Source organism: Nyctereutes procyonoides, unplaced genomic scaffold, assembly GCF_905146905.1.
Source record: "Nyctereutes procyonoides isolate TBG_1078 unplaced genomic scaffold, NYPRO_anot_genome, whole genome shotgun sequence".
NCBI classification, from domain to species: Eukaryota; Metazoa; Chordata; class Mammalia; order Carnivora; family Canidae; genus Nyctereutes; species Nyctereutes procyonoides.
The window spans coordinates 7,991,395-8,014,434 of record NW_026575051.1 but is presented as its reverse complement, the minus strand read 5'-3'; the positions used below and the strand labels follow the sequence as shown (position 1 = coordinate 8,014,434).

General features: G+C 54.1%; 1 protein-coding gene across 1 annotated transcript in view; it reads right to left on the bottom strand.

Moving 5' to 3' along the window:
* Positions 1-1,816: 1,816 nt before the first annotated feature.
* GLP1R (glucagon like peptide 1 receptor) overlaps positions 1,817-23,040 on the bottom strand; it is a 33,052-nt gene continuing 11,828 nt past the window's right edge. The window contains exons 4-13 of the mRNA XM_055330599.1: positions 18,555-18,673; positions 18,106-18,212; positions 14,095-14,248; positions 13,455-13,614; positions 8,783-8,843; positions 8,063-8,132; positions 7,859-7,947; positions 7,385-7,523; positions 6,407-6,448; positions 1,817-1,984 (exon numbers count right to left, since the gene is read on the bottom strand). Of these exons, the coding sequence (XP_055186574.1) occupies positions 1,817-1,984; positions 6,407-6,448; positions 7,385-7,523; positions 7,859-7,947; positions 8,063-8,132; positions 8,783-8,843; positions 13,455-13,614; positions 14,095-14,248; positions 18,106-18,212; positions 18,555-18,673 (1,109 nt within the window). The remainder of the gene's footprint in view (positions 1,985-6,406; positions 6,449-7,384; positions 7,524-7,858; positions 7,948-8,062; positions 8,133-8,782; positions 8,844-13,454; positions 13,615-14,094; positions 14,249-18,105; positions 18,213-18,554; positions 18,674-23,040) is intronic.

Below are 23,040 nucleotides of genomic sequence, written 5' to 3'. Positions count from 1 at the left end.
AATCCTCTCTTATTCTGGGGAAGCAGGGGTGCCCCCATCCTCCACCTCTCTACATTTTCTCCAGGAGCCATTCTGCATACTTCGCCTTTAGCCTGAGGTTCAGCTTCCCCATTAACAAAGACACAACACTTCACTGAAGCTGAAGTATAAGAAATTTTCTGCTTGATGTGTTTTATGTACCATTATTATTTCCCCCGTACATCACATGCCTCTCTGAGAAGCACAGGAAAATGTGTCTGGTGCAAGGCTCTGGGGAGGGTCCCCCACCACTTAAAAAGAAGGAGGGAGGGATGGATCCATAAAGAGATTCACCCAAAGCCTCTCCCTCTGCCTTTCCAGGAGGTCTGGACTCCTCTAAGAGTTCTCTCCTACTTGGGAAACTTCCTTTGCATCTGCAAACTTCACCGCCAGCCTCCCTGGGATGGCTCTTTCCCTTTTGTCTGGGTTTCTGTAGTGTTGCTACATGTCTGCCCTCTCCTGGTGGTGGGGGCAGGACTGAGAGGTTTTCCCTGTGTAGCCTCTCTGCTGGTCATTATTTATGGGATGAAACTGGAGGCAGGGAAAACACCAATTGGCTCAACATGTGGCTGAGTCAATTCAGTTACTACCCCACTCCCCTCAACAACATCACAATCACAATGGTTTCATTCTTTTTTTCCATCAGGTGGGAGAAATCAGAGTCACACATTTGCACATGCAGACCATTCACAGCAATAAAGAAAAAATGAATAAAGTATATACAGGCTCCCAAGTTGCGGACTTTCATGGTAAAGAAACCAGGGACAAGGGGAAGACAGCCTCCGAGGTAACAGGGGCGACTGGTAGTTTCCCCCAGAGGTCCCTTTTTGGTCACAGCTCTTAGAGGGCACACCCAAACTCCCATGCAAGGTACATAATCTGGTCACAAAAAGCCTTTCCCCAGGGAGGTGGAAATAAAGCTTCGGCCTTGCTGGGTTCCCAACGGTTGCAGGTACACTATACCCCCCAGCGTGAGCATTTCCTAGAGTTCCCGAGTTGAATCCCAGAGGACTCTAGAACATCTCTAGAATAGAATTCAGAGCTCACAAGAGAGCTGGGCTCCTCGGCACTAGGCCTGCCCTGGTTCCCCGGGCAGAGTGGCGGCAGGCAGCATACCAAGGCAGGTCAAACTCCCACGGGAGAAGTGGGCACACCAGCAAAGGAAACTGTTGGGCACATTCTCAGCGTTCATTCTCAACACTATCCACAGCCGTTTCTAGAAAGACCTGCCAGTGGTGGCCCAAACAAAGCCCCCACAGAGAAGCTGGGGGGCAAGATACGGGGCAAGATGAACAAGTGACAAACAGGAACAGTGTCCCTTAATGAGGAGGCAGTAGGGGTGGTGACCCTACCGGAGGCAAGCAGAGTTGGCTCACCTTCCCTAAGCTCTGCTTGGCCGAGGCTACACAGGCCTCTTCCTGAACCACCTCCTCTTGCAAACCGCCATCCCGCTAATAAGCCATTGACCTTGAGTGTGAATGTGGGGCTGATTTGCTGCTCTGTCTTGGGGAACCCCAGGGGCCTGGTGGCTTAACGGCAAGAAATCCTCCTTGTCTTAGCAGCCATCGGTTTTTCTCTTCTCCTGCCGCCGTGATCAAATTAGCAAGCTGCTTCTCTTCAGAGGAAATGTGGCCATGGGTCCCAGGAGGCACTGCCCATTTGCCTGTCTGATGGGTTTGGGAAGGGAAAGCAGGGATGTAGGCGAGCGCGTCCCTCCCCGCCCAGCCCCACAGGGCCTCTCCCACCTTGGACAGCCAGCCGGCCCGCAGCGGGACCGCAGGGAGGGGGTGCTGGGGTCTTAGCTGCAGGAGGCCTGGCAGCTGGCCGCGTACACACTGCTGCCCACCGTGCCCCCGCTGCTCAGGCTGCTGGTGGGGCACTTCAGGGGCCTCATGCTGCTGTCTCTCTGCACGTGCAAGTGCTCGAGCCGCCAGCGCTCCCAGCTCCTCCGAAACTCCATCTGGACCTTCCGTGGGAAAGGAGGGGAACAAAAGCCATCATGCAAACCAACTGCCCACAAAATGGCCCCATTATTACATTAGTAGGGAAGGGGAAAAAAAAATCCACTGCATTATATTAAGAGACACGAGTCAAGGCCTTCGGGCGCCTAAATTAATATCCCAATAAAATTGTTTATCGTTGTCTCCTATTTTCTGCTTCTCCTCAGGAGAGAGATGAGGTTGATGATCTAATTGGTCGCTTCCATCTCTAAACTCCGTGACTCAGCTAAGTACCTTTCACAATCCATCACGGTATTATTTAACGGAAGAGAACAAGAGCGAGAGCAATGCGGGAGAGCAGAGCGGAGAGATGGGAGGGAGAGGACAAGGAGGAGGGGGAGCCTGACTTCAGGGCAGCGTGGAGCTGAGATGGCCCGAGCCTGCCTGCGGGGATGGCCCTGGGGTCCTGGGCCACGTCATGGGACCTGGGCGTGGGTGCAGGAGGGAGGACAGCAGACACCGCCTAGGGCCACCCAGCCCCGTGCCACCTCACTGCCCCGCTGAGCACGTGTGGCGGGTGTGCTGATGGGGGTGGAGGGGTGGGGAGTGGGGGGACAACGGGACACCCGAGGCTGACGGGGGCTTCTGCTCAGGCGGCAGCAAGGAGACCAATCTTGTCTCACAGCCCTTAACTGCGGCAGGTGGGGAGAAAAGTGGTAAACTGAGGCACATCTGTGGGAAGCCACCATGGGGACTGAAGTGGTTTCATGGACACCAGCAGGAAAAGGGACTCTGTTATGTACCCTCGCGCCCCCCCCCCCCATGACAACTGATATTAAAAGCCACCAATTGGGACACCTGGGTGGCTCAGTTGGTTAAGCGTCTGCCTTCAGCTCAGGTCATGATCCCAGGGTCCTGGGATGGAGTCCTGCATCAGGATCCCTGCTTAGTGGGGAGTCTGCTTCTCCTTCTGCCCCTCACCCTGCTCGTGCTCTCTCTCTCTCTCTCACTCTCTCTGTGTCTCTAAAATCAATCAATCAATCAATCAATAAATCTTTAAAATAAAAGCCACCATTTATTGGCCACTTACTACATGCCGAGCACTCCCCGGAGATTATTTTAGTTAACTTTCTCGGCAACCCTGTGAAGCAGCTCCTGTTATTCTTGCCCGCTGCAAGGTGGAGAAACTGAGGGGCAGAGTGCTTCAGAATTTCCCTTGGGTCTCAGCCAGGATCCAAACCTAGATCTGGGCTGACCTCAAAGCTGGCCTCCTAAGCACTGGCCTCCTGGCTTCCAGGACTGTCTAGGTCATGCTGGTTCCTGGCATGTGTCCTGCCCACTCAGCTGGGAGCACCTCAAGGGCCAGGACCCCATCTTCCTCATCTGGGATCCCTTGGACCTAGCCCAGTGCCTGGCAAACAGCAGGCCCTCCCTACGTGCTTTGTAAATGACCCGAAGGAAGGAGCGAGTGACAAAATGAGCATCAGACTCTGGGCTCCTTTGGCTACTGAATATTACGACGAAACAGCAGAGGGGACACCGTGAATCTGACTCCCGTCCTAGTACTTAGGGCGGAGTACTTCCTCACACTAAGCCTACCTGACTCCCTGCCTCTGGCTAGGCCCTGGCTCTGGGATTTGGGAAGACTGGGTTAAGCTCTTTCACTTTTGTTTACACTTGGGGGGAGAGGCAAAGTCACTGCCCCATGTCCCACAGCTGGGTAGTGGCAGATCTGGGACTAGCACTCAGGCTCCTGAGTCAGATCCCTGGTGAGAGGACACGAACCACAGCAGAACCATCCCCAGGCCTCCCCTCCCTGTGCCCACTCTCCTGGCAGCTGAGGCAGGACCAACGTCCAGGCCATCTTTTCTCTTCGGGTCAAAAGTACCTAGCATTGCCATGGCAACCCCAGGTCTGGAGAACAGTTTTTGTGGACAGAGATCTCAGCCCAGAAGCCATGTGTTTTGTGGCCCAGTGAAGGTGACGTTCTGTTCTTGTGCTGGGAGGAGCCAGGGCCTGAAGTGTCCATGGAGAACTGGGCAGTGCACTTGAACAAGGCAAATGTGGAGCAGGTCTCCTGGACCCCACAGCAGGAGCCTGGGAGAGCCCAGGGGAGAGGCCAGTGGGGGATCTGGTGATCCTAGGGTCCTTAGTTGCCAAGGGCCCAGTGGGATGTGTGCCCACCCCTCCCTCCTGACAAAGCTGGGCCAGCTTTGGGGCCGAATGAAGCAGGGAGGTGATGGGTGACAGGCTTTGAGGGATGGAGTCACGAGACTACTCAGCCTCAGCCTGGGACTCTCCGCAGCAGTTGGGGGGAGGCCTCGCAGGGGTGTGTGTTGGGGTGGGGGGCATGTGTTGCAGCCGGTGTGGCTCGGAGGAAAAGAAGGGAGAAGTGGGAAATGGGAACCTCATGGGGTCGAGAAGGGGCAGAAGGGAACTTCACTCTCTCGGCCCGCACAGGGACACCGTCCACCCTGCCCCTGTCCCTGGGAGATCAAGCAGCAGAGGTCAGGGCCAGGTAGCACATTGCCCCTCTGGCTGAGAACCATTAGCCACCACACAGAGCTTGTGGTTCCTCATAACTCAACATTTTCATCAGTTCTTTAGGAAGTTCTTTGCGAGGGCTCAGATGTTGGGGAGGACCAGGGCTGGAGCATCCTGCTGCTCCCGTGCATCAGGGGCCTGTAGGACAAGGCCCCTGTGAGTGTTCTCTACACCGACCTCCTCTCCTTCCCTGGCCCACCCCACCCTGAGCCCGGGGAAGCTGCCCGAGACCGGCCCCTAGGGACGGCCAGAAGGTATTCAGGGGCCACTCTGTGCCAGGCGCTGCCTCCCCCTCCCAGTCCCTGCAGCCCTGAAGCATTAGTGGGGACCCCTCCCCATGTACCAGCTCTATCACCTTTTAGCTGTTGAACTGTGGCTGTTCATTTCACTAAGTCTTAATTTTCTCACCTGTAAACTGAGAGAGCACCTGCTACATCGATGAGATTTGATACAGAATAAACACTCAGGAAGTGTTTCCCTCCCGTTTAGAGACCCACATGCTCTGAGCATCATTAACACCACTTTGCAGAAGAGGAAATGGGTATCAAACTGCGGGCATGTGACTTCCCCAAAGTCACACAGCTCATCAAGTGACGTTGCCTGGATGGGAGCAAAGGCCTGACGCCAAAGCCTGCGTCCCGCATCTTCCCACTGCATCACCTTGCTCTTTAGAGCCATCTCACGACCCCCTGGAATACCACGGTCCCCACCCGCGGCCACCCCCATGTCCCCTGCACCCAGAGCACAAGTAAAATTAATGTATGAATGCAGACTCTTATGATCTCTCAATTCCGGAGTATCAGACTCAGGGACAGAGCCATAGAAAGAGCCCCAGTTCTTGGGGGAGCAGTGTCCATGGCTCACCTGAACCCCAGCCTCACTGATGGAAATCCTCAGCTGGGCCTACACAGTTAACAGAGTCCTCAGTTTGCCCTCCAGACTCTGGAATGGGAGATTTCCCCCCTCTCTTCCCTGCTGGGGTTAATGCTCTTGGGGCTACATCTCCAGGTGACCCTGGTGCCACATGCAGTACTCTGCTTTGTTTCCCCTCTGGAAGGAATGGGAGGTGGTGCTGTGGCTTTTGTGATGTCCAGTCTGACGGTGTGGGTTTGCTTCTGACCTGCTCCAGTGCAAAGCTGGGTACCTGGGTGGAAGGGGCCCTTGCCAGGCACCAGAGGACAGATAACCCCTCTTCCCAGGGGCCCAGAGTCTTGGAGAGGGGAGAGCTATGGTCCAGGAGGGTCTGCACGGGAGGGTGCAGGTCAGCGACAGCCCCCCTCTGCACCGCAGCAACTGGAAAGCCACTGGAGGAGTGCACCCCTTTGCTATGGTGGGCCGGGGCTCTCACCTGCACAGAGTGTGGATGCTTACCTCCCTCCCTTAGGATGCACTTGAATCCCAGCTCTGCCCCCACTCCCAGGCCAAGCCTGGGCCATGCTTCCGAATTCTCTCTGATATTCAATGATCTTGTGTGAAAAATTGGAATATCAAACCATAATTTTAGCAGGGAATTTTTTGGGGGGCAGGTGGAAACAGTGCCAATGAAATAAGATAGTGATGATTAAAGCCCCAGGTGACTTGGGCGCGTCTGCTGGTGAATCATCTTGTAACCACCACCTGTTCACTAAGGACCCCCTTAACACAAGGCCGGATCTCCCCCAAGTTCATGTCCATCAGGGTATGCCTGTGCACGTGTGTGCGTATGTGTGTGTGTTAGAGAGACGCCCATGCACAGAAAACAATACATCGACCAGATGCCTCCTCAGCTCTAGTGTCTAGTGGGATGGGTAGGGGGTTTCAGCTGGAAAGACTGATGGGAGTCCCCACTGACAACTCCAGAGCAACCCATAAATATAGGAGCAGCCCAAGGGGCCCCACGCCCTCCCCCCTCCCTTGGGCCTTACCTCATTGTTGACAAAGCAGTACAAGATGGCCACCATCAGCCCCTGGAAACAAGAGTCACGTCAGCAGGGAGGAAGCAGGAGGGAGGCTGCCCTGCAGGTAGGCCCTGACGCTCCTCGGGGCTCCAGCCCCAACATCCCCCTCCTCAGGCTGGGCAGCCCCAGAGCACTGGGTTCCTTCTCCTTCCCTTTCTAGAGAAACTCAAAGCCCTTGCTTAGATCCTGCAGAAGCTCTTCAATCACCCTCTCCTTGAGGAGCTCTGGCCCGAGAAAGTACACCACCTCGGGTCACAGGCCATCTTTCCTACCGTGCCTCTATCTGCTCACTCAGCACACTCAGTGCTCCCGAGCTGTGATCTGCATATGGCTGTGTGAATGCACACATGTGAAGGGCACGTGCATGGGCCTAGGTGTGTGGCCCTCCCACAAGCCTCCCGAGGGGCCGGGACCAGGTTCTCCTATATCGACAGCCCCAGTGATGCTCACACACCCTCAGCATTATCTAATACTAGCGGAGAGGATGAATTCTTGGCTTTGGAAACTATGGGACCTGGCAAATCTTGCTTTAACATCTCCAAGCATCAGTTTCATCCTCTGTAAAACCAGATGACCCCACACAACCTCCTGGGATGCCGTGAGGATAAATGCACAATGTGTGCAAAGCCCTGGCAGGGTGTTTGCCACCCAGTAGCAGTCCAGTAGATGGCAGCTGTGATTGATGCCAGGCTGGATTGCCCATGGCTACCTCTGCAAAGGCTTCTTGTTCCATGGTCCCATGCGCTTACAGAGGAGACCGGCCTGGGTGCCCGATGCCAATCTAGCCCTGGCTCTGCTCCAGCCACAGAACTCTGGGCACCTCCCGCTTTCCTCCCAGGCCCCAGGTGCCCATGTGCATGGTGCAGGCCATGTGCACGGTGCGTGGTCTCCAGCCCACTCCCACCCAAGGACTTGGCAAGTGAGGACCCCCAGCCATGAGGTCACCTGGAAGGAGGTGAAGGAGAGCTCTGTGAACAGCTTGATGAAGCGCAGCATCCCCCGGGCGTGTTCATCCATCACGAAGGCAAAGATGACCTCGTGGGTCCCCAGCAGGGGGATAAGCGTCAGTGTGGACTTGGCAAGTCTGGGGGTGTGGTGAAGACATGGTTCTGGATCCCTCCCAGTGGATTCTTTTCTCCTTTCCATGCCCTGACCCCGTGTCTTAGGTGACAGAAATTCTCCCACCCCAAACACATTGGGATGGGCTGCCTGGCGGGGCGGGGAGGGAGGTGGAGATCAAGACCCCCAGAAGCCTGGGAGCTGCCCAGGTCCAGGGCTAAGAACAAGGCTCGGGGACCCAGATAGGGCTGGGGCAGGGAGAAGGAGGTCATGCAGGGTCCTGAGCTCAGCATCCCAGGATCTGTCTCTTCAGGAAGCGAGGGCCGAGGGTGCCCAGCAAAGCCCACTCAGGCACATCACCTGCACTTGATGTCTGTCTTGCACATGAGATTGGCTTTCAGTTTGGACACCACAATGCAGATGACCCGGATAAAGATGAGGAAGTTCACCTGCAGGGGGGTGGGGAGGGTAGCTGAAGGCCCTCTCTAAACAGCCACCATCTCCCCACCTTCCCCCAGTGACACCTGGTGGGACTGCCACTCCCACCCTGACACCGTCACTCACCCCAATGGCAAAGAGGATGGGCAGCCGGATGATGAGCCAGTAATTCATGTTCGAGTTCCTGGTCCAGCAGCTGGAGAGGAAGGCAGACACATAGGCACCTCATGGGACGCACAGGGCCCCCCAGCTCACAGTGTAGGCACAGGGGCACACCGCCACACATGGCCATGCAAAGTGACACACACAGAGCCACACAAACACTGCCACCATGAGTCCCAACAACCAGTCCCATGGATTCATGCAGAATCCTTCAAGCCACACACACACACACACTGAGTCCTAAATACATGGTCACTCACACCTACACACACACACACACACACACTGAGTCCTAAATACATGGTCACTCACACCTACACACACACACACACACACAGAGAGAGTCTTAAATACATGGTCACACAGAGAGTTTCACATGACCCCTTCATGAACTTAACAAAGACTCATGTGTGTACCTAGCATCATACACCAAATAGCAGAAATATTCCATGGTTATTACAGAAAAACCACTGCATACCCATGGATCCAGCCCCGTTCGTTATCACACAGTCCCGGGGAGGGACAGGGAAGGAGTACTAGAGGACGAAATTTGTAGATTAAGCTCCTGGTTTCTCGGTTTATCCTCCCAACAGGTAGTAGGCACATACCCCAGGGGCCAAGGATTCCTGTGGGGTCTGAGAATAGGGACCTCGGCACACATGTGCCCAGGAGCAGGACACTCACCCCTCATCCTCATAGAGGTACTTGACAATGCCCCAAGGGATAACAAACAGCAGGGGAACACCTAAAAGGAGAATGGGAAAAGAGAGGGGAGAGAGGCTGGCAGGCCCGAGCTTACCAGCGGGCACACTCAGGCCTCTCCTTACCCAGGCCTCTCCCACCTCCGGCCCCTCCCCTTCGCCTGGCTACGAAACCACTTTCTAGCAGGTGTGGACCCAGGCTGGTCTGGGAGCGTGGGGGGGCGGGGGTGGCCCGAACACCCTCCCACCCCTGGCCAACTCCCTGGACTCTTTCTCAGAGAGAGGATCCCACACGTTACGACGTATCTCTACTCACCAGGCCCCCACCCCCACCTCCCAGGCACATCATCGGGGCTTGCCCCCAAATCCTGGCTGAGACATGAGGATGTAGACACCCACGTAATGGAGGGACAAGGCCACAGAGGGGGAGAACATGCTGGATGAGGTGGGAACAGGCCAACCCTGTGATGCCCTTCTCCTCCTGCCATGGTCCCCATGTCCACCTCAGCCAACTCCTCGGGCACCAGAAGCCCCTCCAGCCGCCCGTTCCCTACCCTCCCTACCCTCACCCTGCAGGTGGCTGAGCAGAAGCCTGGAGTAGAGATAGGGGCCTGTCCCTGATGCCAACAGCCCAACTAACGGCGCAGGGCCCACGGTAACAGCAGCTCCAACATGACACTTTCCAGTCGGCTGAGAGGCAGCCTCCAGGAAGGCCCCCTGACCCCCACGTCCTGGTATTTGCACCAGGGTGTAGCCTACGCTGTATCGGGATTGCTCTGCGTGACCAATCACATACGCAGAGGTGACGGCACATCACTTCTGAGGTTAGGTTATAAAAGACTGTTTTAAAAGGTGATAAAAGGCTTGCCCTGGGTTCTCTCTCTCAATCTGATCACTTGCTCTGGGGGACACCAGTTGCCAGGTCATGAGGGCACTCAGGTAGCCTGTGGAGGCCCCTGTGGCAAGGAGCAGAGGCCTCCAGTCAACAGCAGCAAGGTGCTGTGCTTTCTGACAACCTTGGGGGTTTGCGAGGGATTCTCCAACCCCACTGAAGACCTGTGGGGACAGCAACCCAGGGCGACATCCTGACAGCATCTCTGTTAGAGACCTTCAACCAGAGGCATGCTGCTGAATTGAACCCAGATTCCTGTCCATAGAAACTGCAATATGAATTGTTGCTCCCCGGGCAGCCCGGGTGGCTCAGCAGTTCAGCGCCGCCTTCGGCCCAGGGCGTGATCCTAGAGACCTGGGATCGAGTCCCACGTCAGGCTCCCCGCATGGAGGCTGCTTCTCCCTCTGCCTGTGTCTCTGTCTCTCTCTCTCTCTCTGTCTTTCATGAATAAATAAATAAAATCTTAAAAAAAAAAAAAAAAGAATCACTGCTCCCAGTAGCTATGCCGTGGGGTCTTCCATTCCACAGCAGAAGATAACTAATTCATCTGGTTTCCAGTCCCATCAGGGTTGAGCCTCATTCATCTCCAGGGCCTCAATGCCTGGCGCACCCTGAGGGCTCAGCACAGTTGCTGACTTCATACGGTCTGCCCATGCTCACAGATGGAGATGAATCAGGAGCTCAGGAGGGTACAGGTGGGACTGGAATGCAGGGCTGCTGTCCCACGCCCAAGCCAACCACCTTCGCTGGCTTTTTGCACCAACTCTCCATGCCTGTCCCTATGGGTTTCTCTCCCAGGTGGGAGACGTGGGCGTCAGAGATAGGCAAGAGTGTGAGGATTAAGGTGTGTGGACACAGATGTGAGTGTGTGTGGTGTGTGTGTAGGGGGCGGGGCCTGTGCATACGCATGTGTGGCTTTAGGGGGTCTCCTCCAAGAGCCCATTTCCAGGGCAGAGCCCACTTGACAGCCCTTCCCATCACCATGATCCATGTCCTCAAGAGCAGCTCCTGAGCAGCTGGAATGCCCGGAACTACCATGTGACAGTGCAGACAGAGATGGAGGAAGCAGAGCAGCTCGCAGCCGACCAGCGTTCTTCATCGGGTATTTTTCTCCTTGGCCATTTATTTTTATACAAATCAGACCTCTGAGCATCTACGATGCTTCAGTAACAGGCCTTCATGAGAGTGTACAAGGGATGGGTGGCTTCCAAAGGCCTCCGAACATGGCATGGAGCCTGCCACATGGAAGATGCTCAGAGGATGGAAGGAAGGAATAATGAGTGGCTCCATACATCAGTGAGAGAAGGGCAACTCTCCAGGCAGGAACATGGCAATTCCCTGAGCTACGGACACACATGGAAACCTCCTTCTTGGGCATCCCCAGCCACCTGCTGTCCTTAACACTCTGAGACTCCACTCACTCATGTTAGCAGTAAGACCTGGTGAACTTCACTCGTTCATCAGTCTCTCCTTAACAAAGCCTTTTTAAAAATGCAGGCAAAGCTCTGCTACATGCAAACATTACACACTCCCTGCTGGGTGCGTCTCTCCACTATTTAGAAAGTCAACAACACAGGCTGGAGAAAAAAGATCAAATTAAGACACACAGAACTGGCCCTGAGAAGTGATGATTCCCTGGTCCATCACTTGCCTCCCTCCCGGGCAGCCTCTTTGGGGTGGGTTACCGGGGCACCCAGCTGCTGGTGGATGGCATAGAAGGTGACAGGTCTTTGGGGGAGTCCCCAACTGTGTCAGGGTTTTAATTTTGATTCTTCTGTTTGCATGCGAAGCTAAAGGTTGCTTCCAAGCACCGCAATGTGGGCTCGGTTTCCTGGCCTGCAACAGAGCTCTTTGTGAATCTCTGTCCTGTCTTTGCCCTTTTGTCTCTGTACCTCCCCATCCCAATTCCTCAAGATAAGGGTGCTCTCATCTGGAGGGAGGTCCCCCTCAGACCCTGAGCCCAGAGCCACGGCATGAAGTGGTGGGAAAGGATGGGCGCCATTCCCACTCAGAAACCTCCAGGATGCCATGTGTCTCCACCAACCCTCCAACCACCCCCACTCCTCTGCACACATCACACTGTCCCTCCGATTGTTCTTGCCCTTGGGTCGCCATGGAGACAGGCACTAACAGCGCTGATGCTATTTCCCAGAAGGGACAGACGCAGTCCCCCACCCTAAGGAGAGCCTTCCCAGAGCTGCCCTCAGAGACCTAACCACCCCCTCGCCCCGCCCCAGTTAGCTGCACGGCTCTCCAGCTGCCCACTGCCTAGGGTGATTGCCCTAGCCTGGGGGGGAGGAAGGCAGGGCTGAAAGGGGGGGCCCTGAGTGGGGGGAAGAGAGAGGGTGGGAGCGGGGAGCTGTACACTGAAGCCAGGCCCACCTGCCCAACTGTGCAGAGGCCTGAGCTTGCTCGACAGGGTCTTCTGGGGAGTAAAGAGGCAGAGGGGGACAAGAACCTTCCACGACAGGTGGCAGGGGCCCAGGGCCTGGTGCCTGCTCTGTCTGTAAGGCCCTGCCCTCCCTGGGCCTCAGTGCCTTCCAGATACCAATCGCCCCCTTTAGAAGCCCCCTTCTACAATGGGGCCACAGGGAGCCAAGTGGCTGAGGGACACCAGCCTTAAGGAATGCAGGGGGAGGACAGGGATAGGGAGGCTGAGAGGGCCAGAGAGAGCACAGAGCCAGAGGGCCAGACAACCTGCGGAGGCTTCCTGAGGCTGCTGAGGACAGCCTTGCAAAGGCTCCAGGGCAGGAGCCAGTTTGGGAGGGGGATGTCATTTGGCTTTGACTGAGGAGGTCGGGATGGCAGTGGTCAGAGCAACCTGAGGCAGGGGAGGGAATGGATGACAGTAGTGAATAGATGACTGGCAAGCTCGTGGTGGAGTGCAGGGGCCTGTGGTGGGGGCAGGGGTCTTGGCAGATAAGGAAGAGCCAGAAGGCAGAGCCTGGTCTCTGGCCCCACCCCATGGGGGCCCCGTGGGCCCCCCCAGATTAAGCACTGTTGCATCTGTTTTCCCTGTCGTGGGGTGGGGGCTGGGGGGCTGCTGCTGGTGGGTGTCTCAGCCCCTGTCCTCATCAGAATCCCACACGGCGAGAGGCAGAAGCACAACCAGAAATGTTCCAGCAAAAAAAAAGATACAATGGTTCTCCGCAAACTTTTTTGGCTAGAACATTTCCAGCTGGGCTCCAGGCACATCCGCGGTCCACCCTTTCCTCAGTGGGCCTCTGGCTGGCCAGCCCCGCCCTGCCAGCCTCCTCTGGGTCCTCCTCTTCATCACTGATCCGAGGACAGAGCCACAGCCCCTCGGCACTCACCCCGACCCTTACCCTGAGGCCCAGAACTCTCCATTTCCCTCAGGGCCTGGGGACCAAGGATTGGTCATGAGGCTCCATCCCCAAGGGTCTTAGGAGTAGAGGTACTGGAGGAGCAGTGCCATGGCCACCACTGGGGTGTGCGGTGCATCTGGCCAGGTAGGATGGAGGCCTCTGCTTCCATAAAGTGGGTAGGGTTCTGCAGAGAGGGGAGGGTAACCTGCAGCGCCCCCTGCAGTGAGTCCTGGGCCAGGGTGTGGGGGAGGAGGGGGGAAGAATTACCCAGTGGGCCCTGCCCCCTTAGCCCAGCAGCCTGTTCTGAGTACCAAGCTGGCTTCCCGGGGAGGGGGTGCAGGCTGCAGGTGGTGGTTCCAGGAGAGGTCAGGGTCTCCCACCTCCCGTGCCATAGGATGGGATGGGGGGCACGTAAGACGAATGACGGTGGGCCTTACCCCAGCCTACGCTCAGATAGAGCTGGAACATGCGCTGCTCACAGAAGACAGAGAAGGCCAGCAGCGTGTACAGGTACATGCCCTCCACCAGGAGCCAGTAGTAATTGGCTGCCACGCAGTACTGCATGAGCAGGAACACCAGGCGGCAGCCCAGAGAATCCTGGGGGCAGAGGAAGGGTCCCCAGGGGGCAACAGCTCTGCCTCCTGCCTCTCTTGACTCCCCCACCCGTCCCCACCCGCCCCGGCCGTGCCCCTACCCCCCTGAATGCAGGCTGAGAGGGCTAAGGCTAACCAGGGCCAGTGCTTCAGCTCACTGCATCACTGTCGGGGGTGGAGGAAACTAATATTAGCCCCACACGGGGGAGAAAACCAAGGTTCAGAGAAGTTAGGTGACTTGCCCCAAACTCTGCAGCTCGCAGAGCAGGGAGTCAGGCCTGGGTCCGTTTCCAAAGAGCACTCCCTGTGTCAGACGGAACTCGTTAGGGGCAGGGAGAGCGTCCACCTCCTTAGACTGGGGGACCCTACGGACCAGGCATAGGCAGCTCTTCCCTTCCGTTGTGCCAGACGCAGGTGAGGCTGGGGGGGAGCTGGCCTTCACTTGGGCATCCCTCCCCAGGTCCTTCCTGGACACACCACACACCTGGTAGGAGAGGAGCCCATCCCACTGGTGCTGCTGGGGGGCCGTGCTGTACATCCACTTGAGGACCGCGTCCCTGATGAAGACGGACAGCGCTCGGAGGATGAAGGACGCAAACAGGTTCAGGTGGATGTAGTTCCGGGTGCAGTGCAGGTGTCTGTGGGAGAAAGCACGGCTCCTTCCTGGCAAGATGGCCAAAAGGCCTGCCTCACAAGCCTCAGTTCTCAAGCTAACGTAACACCTCAGGCATGCTTCTGCGTCTGGGATGGTGCTCCTGTCTTTTCTTCCTCTGATCATGCCCTTCTTCCTCGTGAACCTGAAAATTCTTTGGGTCCAGTGTAAGTCCTGCATCTCCATGAAGGCTTCAGGTGTGTGGTCATTACCACCTGCCATCCACACTACCCTCCTCTCTACAGCATCGGCTTTTCTATAGAGTCACGTGTAAGCCAGTGGTTTATGTGTGAGGACTTTTCCCAATGGAGACTTTGCTTCACTTCTTGAGGAAAGGACCTACCTCTCACATGCCTCAAGGTTGCCTTACAGGGGCAGATGAGGGCTGAGCACATGGTAGGAATTCAGAAAATATAAGACACAATTTCAATATCCTTTCAGGTAAAAACGCACAGCCAACCTGCAAATGCAAGGGCATTTCTTAACCTGATACGTGCTATCTACCCAAACTGGGAGCAAACATCATTCTCCACTGAGAAATTTTATAAGCATTTCCTCCAAACCCAAGAAAATAAGGATTGCCTCGCCTTACAAAGCTATCATCACATCCATTCAACATCGTAGTACAGATCCTGACCACTGTAAGAGAGCAAGGGAAAAAAAATGTGTAAGAATTGGAAATAAAGGAACAAAACTGTCATTATTTGTAGATGGTAGAGTATCTTCGCAGAGAATCCAAGATAATCTACACCCAAATTATCAGAACTGATTGGAGAGTTCATCCAGCAAGTTTGCTGATGTGCGTTTATGTATATCAGCAACAAACCATTAAAAAGTGAATTTTAAAAATTCACTTGTAGTTTTTTAGTTGGCTACATAGAAAAAAGCTAACAGAAGAGGGGCAAGAGCTCTACAAAGAATATAATAAAACTTGCTGAAAATTGTTAGAAAAGACTTAAAATCATACTTTCATGGATAGAAAGACTATTTTGAAGGTGTCAGTTCTCGCCAGAGTAATTGATAAATTCAGTAAGACCATGCCAAAAATTCCAACAGGATTGATTTTTTGTTTTCCTGGAACTCTCAAAACATATAAAGAACCAAGAACCAAGAATAAATTGTCCAGACACTCCTAAAGAGCCATAGAGCAGGAGTCTTCACTATAAGCGAACTGAAGTTTTCAATGAATTTATAGTATTTAAAGCCCTGTGGTATTGACAATCAGATAGATAAATAGGAAAAAGGGCAAGAATACAGATGACAAAAACCAACCCAGGCAAAGATAACTCTTGCTGCATGGCACAGTAAGCACTGTAAACCCAAAGGGGAGAGGATGAGCTATCACAAGTGGTACTGAACCAATTAACTATATATATATGAAAAAAATTAATTAAATCTCTTAATTTCACCATAGACAAAAATTAATTAATTAATTAATTAATTAATTAAGTAAGTAATGGATTAAAGAAACAAAAGGGAGGTGCAAAATTTATGACCCCAGGGTGAGGAAAGACTTCTCAAACAAGACCATAAAGGAATTTGGTCTTTGGAAAAAAATTGATATTTTTTTACTAATTGGCAAAATTAATCTTTATCAATAACATTTATTGATAAATTTTATCAGTAGAAATGGGGACTTCAATGCATAAAAGTCGCTATCAAGAAAGGGAAAAAATAGGGGCGCTTGGGTGGCTCAGTGGTTGAACGTCTGCCTTAGGCTCAGGTTGTGATCCCGGGGTCCTGGGATCGAGTCCTGCATCAGGCTCCCTGCATGGAGCCTGCTTCTCCCTCTGCCTATGTCTCTGCTTCTCTCTCTGTGTCTCTCATGAATAAATAAATAAATAAAATCTTTTTTTAAAAAAAAAGAGAGTGAAAAAATAAATTGCAGATCAAGGGAGGGTATACCCTGGATTAGGATTGAGAATATATAATGAAAGTCAAAAAAAAAAAAAAAGGCCAAAATAATAAAGAAGCAGCCAAACAAGCCAATAAAAAAGCAAAGGATATGAATAAGTGATTCACAAAATGAAATATACACAAATGTTTGATCTCCCTAAGAATCCAGGATATGCAAATTAAAATCACAAGATATTTCACATGCTTCAGATTAGGAACAATGAGGTGAAAATACTAAATATTGGTGAGGATGTTAAGCAAAGGGAGCCCTCATTTATTACTGGCAAGGGGGCAAACTGGTATGACCACTTTGGAGAGCAAATTCACCTAATAAATTAACAAAAGCACGTGGGATTCAGACCAGGCAATTCTACTCAGAGGTATGTGCCCCTGGAGAAATGCACAGGGGGGTCATAAGTAAGAATGTTCCTTATAGCAAGCTTTGTAAATCAGAGAAGGAAAAAAAAAAAAGGAAAAACCTCCAATACCCATTAAAGTGACAACAAATAAATTGTAACATGTTATATACATCAGAGTCTGGAGTGACAGTGAAAATAAATGAAACAGAACTACCTGTATCAACATGAATGAATCTCACAAGAACATACCAGGCCAAAAATATCACTGCGAAAGAATATGTACAACATGCCATTAAAAGTACGGGGATCCCTGGGTGGCTCAGCAGTTTAGCGCCTGCCTTCAGCCCTGGGCGTGATCCTAGAGTCATGGGATCAAGTCCTGCATCGCATCAGGTTCCCTGCAGGGAGCCTGCTTCTCCCTCTGCTTATGTCTTCGCCTCTCTCTCTCTCTCTCTTATAAATAAAATCTTTTAAAAAAATATGCAAAACTTGCCGCTACGTATTTTTTAAATATTTTCTTTTTTTTTTTAATTTTTATTTATTTATTTATGATAGTCACAGAGAGAGAGAGAGAGAGGCAGAGACACAGGCAGAGGGAGAAGCAGGCTCCATGCACCGGGAGCCCGACGTGGGATTCAATCCCGGGTCTCCAGGATCGCGCCCTGGGCCAAAGGCAGGTGCCAAACCGCTGCGCCACCCAGGGATCCCTACATATTTTTATAGGTATTACAGTGGCAAAAGTACAGAGACGTATGGGGATTATAAGTAGCCTCTTTGGGGGTTCCCTCTGGTTGGGAGTCCCCCCAGGGCCGCGTGACTGTGCTGATTGTGTGGTAGGCATTAGCTCTTAGGCTGGGTATTGAGTGCACCAGTGACCAGGATCAGCCGCTGTGTTTTCAGATCTCTGAACTACTTCATAACACAGGGGGAGAATACTCACTGAGCGAGTGCGTTTATCGAGCACTGACTGTGCGCCCAGCACTCCCTGTGCCAGGTGGCATGGGGGCAGCAGGAGGAAGGAGGCCTGTCCTACTTCTGCTGGCTGGTAGCCTGAGGTCCCTGCACTCAGAATCCCTCCTGACCTTGAACCGAGCCTGCCCTACCCAGCCCACCCCCACCAAGTGTGGAAGGAGTGAGAAGAACATGGTTCTCTGGAAGGTTAGATTTAAGGAAGACCTTTTCCAAGGGGCTCATAAGCTCCAAAGAGAAGAGTCTCTAAACCCTTGAGATCTTATCCAAAATTGTACTGAATTCCTGATGATTTAAGCTTTGCATGCTCACTGGAGAGGATTTCCCCGAATCCTACCACCCGCTATCATGGCTGGGGAAGCGTGCCTCGTGCATTCCTCGTGTGGTGTTTGCTTTTTCTTTTCTGCAATATTCTATGCCTGCTTTTTCAGAGCTCAGGCCAAGTACACAGTGTCCTCCCCTGTGTTTTCAGCCTCATATGCAGGGAGGGGACAGATTCTCTAGAGATGTCTCAAGAAGAAGCTGCTGCTCTGTGACTTCAGTTTGGTGCTCCCTCATCTACCCGGGACAGAGCGAGGGTTGGGATGACATGGCCCCTCCGGGCCCCCATGCTTCTTACCTGAAGCTCAGGAGGATGGCCGAGGCGATGACCAGAGCAGAGAAGGAGAGTGTATAGCCCACCGTGTAGATGATGGAAAAGGACAGGAGCTGCTCCTCTGGGGAGCTCTGTGTGCACATGGGGGACACAGTGCCCATGAGGCAGGCCACACCCTCCTCTCCCATGTCTGTCTTTCCCACAGGACAGGGACAGAAGCAGGGCCCCAAAACAGGATGCACTGGGAACCCCAGAACTAAGAAAGGAAATGACCTGTGGCCATGGACCTTGGACTTCTAGGGCCTTATCCCGAGACCAGTGGGGTGAACACAGGTCATCTCTGCCCCGCAGGCATGGTGTGCAAAACCCACAGATGGCTGCAGACTGGCCCACCGGGTGCCCAGGGTCCCTGCTCCAGCGAGGCTGGGACCTTGCCACCCCTCGCTGATGCAGAGCCCCCATCTTCAACTCACTCTCTCCCCTCGCTTGGACTCCTCGCACTCGGACAGGTTCCTCCAGGGCAAGCTGGAGTTGTGCTGGCGCAGCCACAGGCCCTCAGCCGTGCAGAATCGGTACACATGGCCCTGCAGCACTGGGGCAGAGAGACACAGGAGCTGAGCCTTGGCTCAGTGCCTCCTGCCCCTCGTTCCTCCCCATCCTGAGAGTCACCCCTGAGAGGAATTGACCTTCTGGAGTCAGCAACACCTCTTACACACACACATGCACATGTGCACATACGCACGCAGGCCCTCCTCCGTTGACATTTGCCCATTTGGCCCAGGACAGGACAGGCAGTCACTAAGGGCCACCCCAGCTCCCCCTTCAGCCTTTCCTCTTGGCCACCCTGGGATGCAGTTTGATGAAACTACATTTTTGAGATGAGACAACTCTAACCCATTTCCATGTCCTGCCTCCAACCTCAAGTCACAGTACTGACAGGTCTGGTGCTGACCACCTGACAGCTCCACAGACACACGTTGCAATTTCTGATTTTCAGGACTCAGCCTCTACCTCCCTCCAACACTCCACAGACAGAAGAGACCCTGGACAAATGGGCCCACAGCTCCTGAGAGGAAGGAAGAGACACAGCCCTGTCCTCAGGGAGCCCCAGTCTGAGGGAGGAGACATAGTCCTGCCTTTAGGAAGTCCTAATCTGATGGAAATGACACCATCTTATCCTCAAGGATGGCCTGATTAAAGAGAATACAATGTCAATGATAGAGGCACAGTCCTTGGAGACCCTCCTTCCAAAGGGGGAAGATCCAGTCCTCCCTTCAAATAGCCCCACTCAGATGTTAGGGGATAGAGACTGCTCTTGGAGACCTTCCAGTCTGAGAGGAGGGAGAGGTCTAGCCCGTGTCCTCAGAAAGCACCCAGTCTGAAGGCAGAAGCACAGTTCCCAGCTTCAGGTAATGCGGACTCACAGGAGAAACGGTCCTCAGAAAGTAATAGCATAAATGCAAACTAAGAGGGACGCCTGGGTGGCTCAGCAGTTGGATGCCTGCCTTCGGTCCAGGGCATGATCCCGCCGTCCCAGGGTCGAGTCCTGTATCGGGCTCCCTGCTTCTCTCTCTGCTTGTGTCTCTGTCTCGCTCTCTCTCTCTCTCATGAATAAATAAATAAAATCTTAAAAAAAAAATCAAACTAAGAGAGATCAAACACAGGCCCAACAGCACCAAGGGTAGGATGTTTCCCGTGCCCCTTCACGTTAAGGCACCATGCCCCACTGTCCCCCTACCCGGGGAGGTGGGGGGCTTGGGGTCCCTGGTTCACTGTGAGCTCATGAGAGGGACGGAGGGGCTTACTTGTGCCTGGGAGGAAACGCCTCATTACCTCTCTGGAGGAGAATGTAAGTCTGACCCCAGGGCCAGGAAACCAGGGTCAAGAACAGGGTAAGGGTTAGTTAGAACAGGGAGACCAAGGAGGAAAACTGGAGCCAGGACACAATTGAAAAGATTCAGAAATTCTAAAGGACTAAAAGATTTTAAGGACCAGCTATGGGATGAAGGTGCAGTGGGAGGGAGAGAGGGAGCATGGAGAAGCATCACAGGCCCTGGCCAGAAGTTTCCAGGTGGAGAGGTTGCAGTAAGTCCAGGGTATGGGGAGAGGCTCATCAACATGTGTGCATGATGGGAGCATGATGGGAGCATGAGCGGAGCATGAAGGGAGCACTCCAACCCCCAAGGCCTGCCCCGGAAGGGCCCACCCAGCTGGGACACAGCCATCTAGCCCAGGGGTCTGACAGTTCCCAAACACCCAATCTGCCCACTGTTGGTGTGTGTCAGACCCTCATCCTTCCTTACCCCCGGGCCCCCATCACTCGGAGCAGCCTCCTATTCACTCTTCTCCTTTCTCCCCCTTCTCTTTCATAAACAAGCCCTGAACCAAGGCCCCCATCAGGAGACAGAAGTATCTGGTAATACTTTAGGGTAAATCGCCTTGCAGCATCACTGCTTCTAGAAGAACCTGTATTCTAAGAGACTTTACCTGGAAGAGAAACACAAACCTGAAAATCTAATGGTGGGACTTCCAGCTGTGAGAAGAGCCAAGTCCCAATGCCCCTCAAATGCGTTTATGAACAAAATCAGGCCAAGACAAAGGCAGAGAAGGGGAGGCATGTGGTCTGATTGAGCAACTGGAAGGGCTCCTTTGGGCCCCCAGTGCCTCTCTCATCTGCTGCAGGGGTTGAGTCATGTTAAATGAGACCAAGCTGGTCTTAAGTGGCAGTGATGGGGATCTGGGCTGACCCCAGAGGGAGGGAGACTCAGGCCAGAGCCCTCATTGGCAGCCCCCTATGATGACAGCAAGGGAGGAGGAAGGAGGAGGCAGAGGGACCAGGAGAAGGGAGAGGACATGGCAATGGGACACAAACCACCCAACTGCCCACTCACCCAGGCCTCAGCCCACAGCAGTGTGACCCCAGGGATACCCTAATAATACCACCTAGCACAGGAGCACCCACAGTTGCTATTCTTCCCCTACACACATCTTCTACGCCTTCCCTGCAAGCTACACTCACAGTACATACTACACACCTGTGCGTGCCTGGCACCTTTGGACATCACAACCACGTTACAAGGTAGGTGCAGTTAACCCCACTTTATGGGTGAAGAAACTAAGCCTCGGAATGGCCAGGCGACTTGCCCAAGACCATCCAGTGGGGAAGTAGCAGAGTCCGGATTTAGACCCTCAGCTCTTTGCCTTCAGAGGTCGCAAGTTAGCAGCCAAGCTCACTGCTAACCCTCAGCAGCGGCCACGTGCATTTCACCTGTGCCCTTCTTCTGGGCTTGGGTTTGCTGATATTCCCCACGTCCTCCCAGCAGATCCTGTGGCCAGTGCGGATCCCAGCAGCCTGCCCCATTCCTGGGCCCTCTGTCTGGAGCCAGCTGGGGAGATGGGGAGGGGATACATGCACAGATGTGTTGTTACTGGCACAGGGTCAAGGGATCACTGTGTCCCCGAGAAGCTCAGGGAGCCCATGAGGGTGTGTCTGTCAATTATCCTTCATTAGCGGCCAGTATTAAAAGCCAGGGCTCATTCTTGGCCAGGCCCGTGGTCCCCAGATGCCCATCTTGGCTGGAGGTGGGGTGGGTCCGGGCCCAGCCCTGCTTATCAGCTCAGCTTTATCTGGCCCAGGAGCCGCTGGTAAATCACAGCCAGAGGCTTGGCTCTGGTCTTGTCAACACCAGGAGGCAGCCGGCCGCATGCCAGGAGGCCCAGGGATATTTCATTAAGCCGGACCCTGGTGCTGGAAATAAAACCCCCAATTAAACACTTCCCCTCCCGGAAACTGCAGCGGCGTCTGTAATCAAGCTAACAGCCGCCCTTCCACGTGGATGCAGGCTCTCGGGGCTGTGGAGAGCTGCTCATGAATCCATTAGCTTCTGCACCCTGGCAACAGCGGCGGCCGGCCGGGGCTACTGCGCCCAGCGGACGCCCGGGCAGCTAAGATTCGGAGAGGGTAGTCCCAGGCTCCCCGCAAGGTGGTGGAATGAGGGTCAAAGGCAGGGCTGGGACCGAAGGCACCAGCTTGGGGCGGGATGGGGTGCCGGGGGGCAGGGGCAGCGCGTCCATCACGGCCCAGGAGAAGGACTCAGGTTCTGAACTACGGAGGCCCCCGTTCAAATCCTGGCTCTGCCCCCAGCCAGCTATGGGACCTCGGGCGGACCTCCCTGGCTCCGTTTCCTCATCTGTAAGATGGGAACCGCGATGGCATCCCAGGTCTGTGGTGTGAGGATGAGGAGGTAAAGCACGGGAAATGCCTGGAGCACAGGAGGCCTTCAAGACACCGTTACATCGAAAGCCCTGCTGCTGCCCCCCCCCCCCAATTTCTCCAGAAGGTGCTCCCTCGTGGAGGCTAGGGCTGGAGCAGGACAGCACCCCGTCAGCCGCAACTGCGCCAGGGCCAAGCTCTGGACCCGGTCTCCTTGGGGCAACACCGGCCCGCTGGGAAAGCTCGTGGGCTTGACGAGACTCGAGGGAAGCACCTGTCAGAGTTTCTGAGAATTGTGAGTTATAGGCCATTTTAAAAGCATTTTACGACTCTCCTATAATGAGAACTAAACCAACAAGCAGGTACAGATCAGGAGGGGGTGCAGCTAATGAGACCGGAATGATTTGTAAGGAGCAGATCAGCTGTTTGTGGGTAAATGAGGCTGCTGGATGGCCCTTGGGCAGCGATAGGCTCTCGGCAGCCACTCAAGCCTTCTGGTTTACAAAGTCTCATTGACGCCAGGCATCACCTTGAACACGTTCCTTCCTTGACTCATCTGCTTCTGCCCTCTGGAGTCCCGAATTCTGAATTAGAGGGCTCGGAAGTCAAGGGTTTGGCTGGCGTCCCATCCCTGGGATGTTGTGTGGCTCTGAGGCCTGAGGCCTGGCCCCAACTCCAAGGAGTTGCCTGGCTGTCCTCCCCTCCTGGAGGGCCCTCCTTTCCTCTTCTCCATCTCTCTGTTCTCT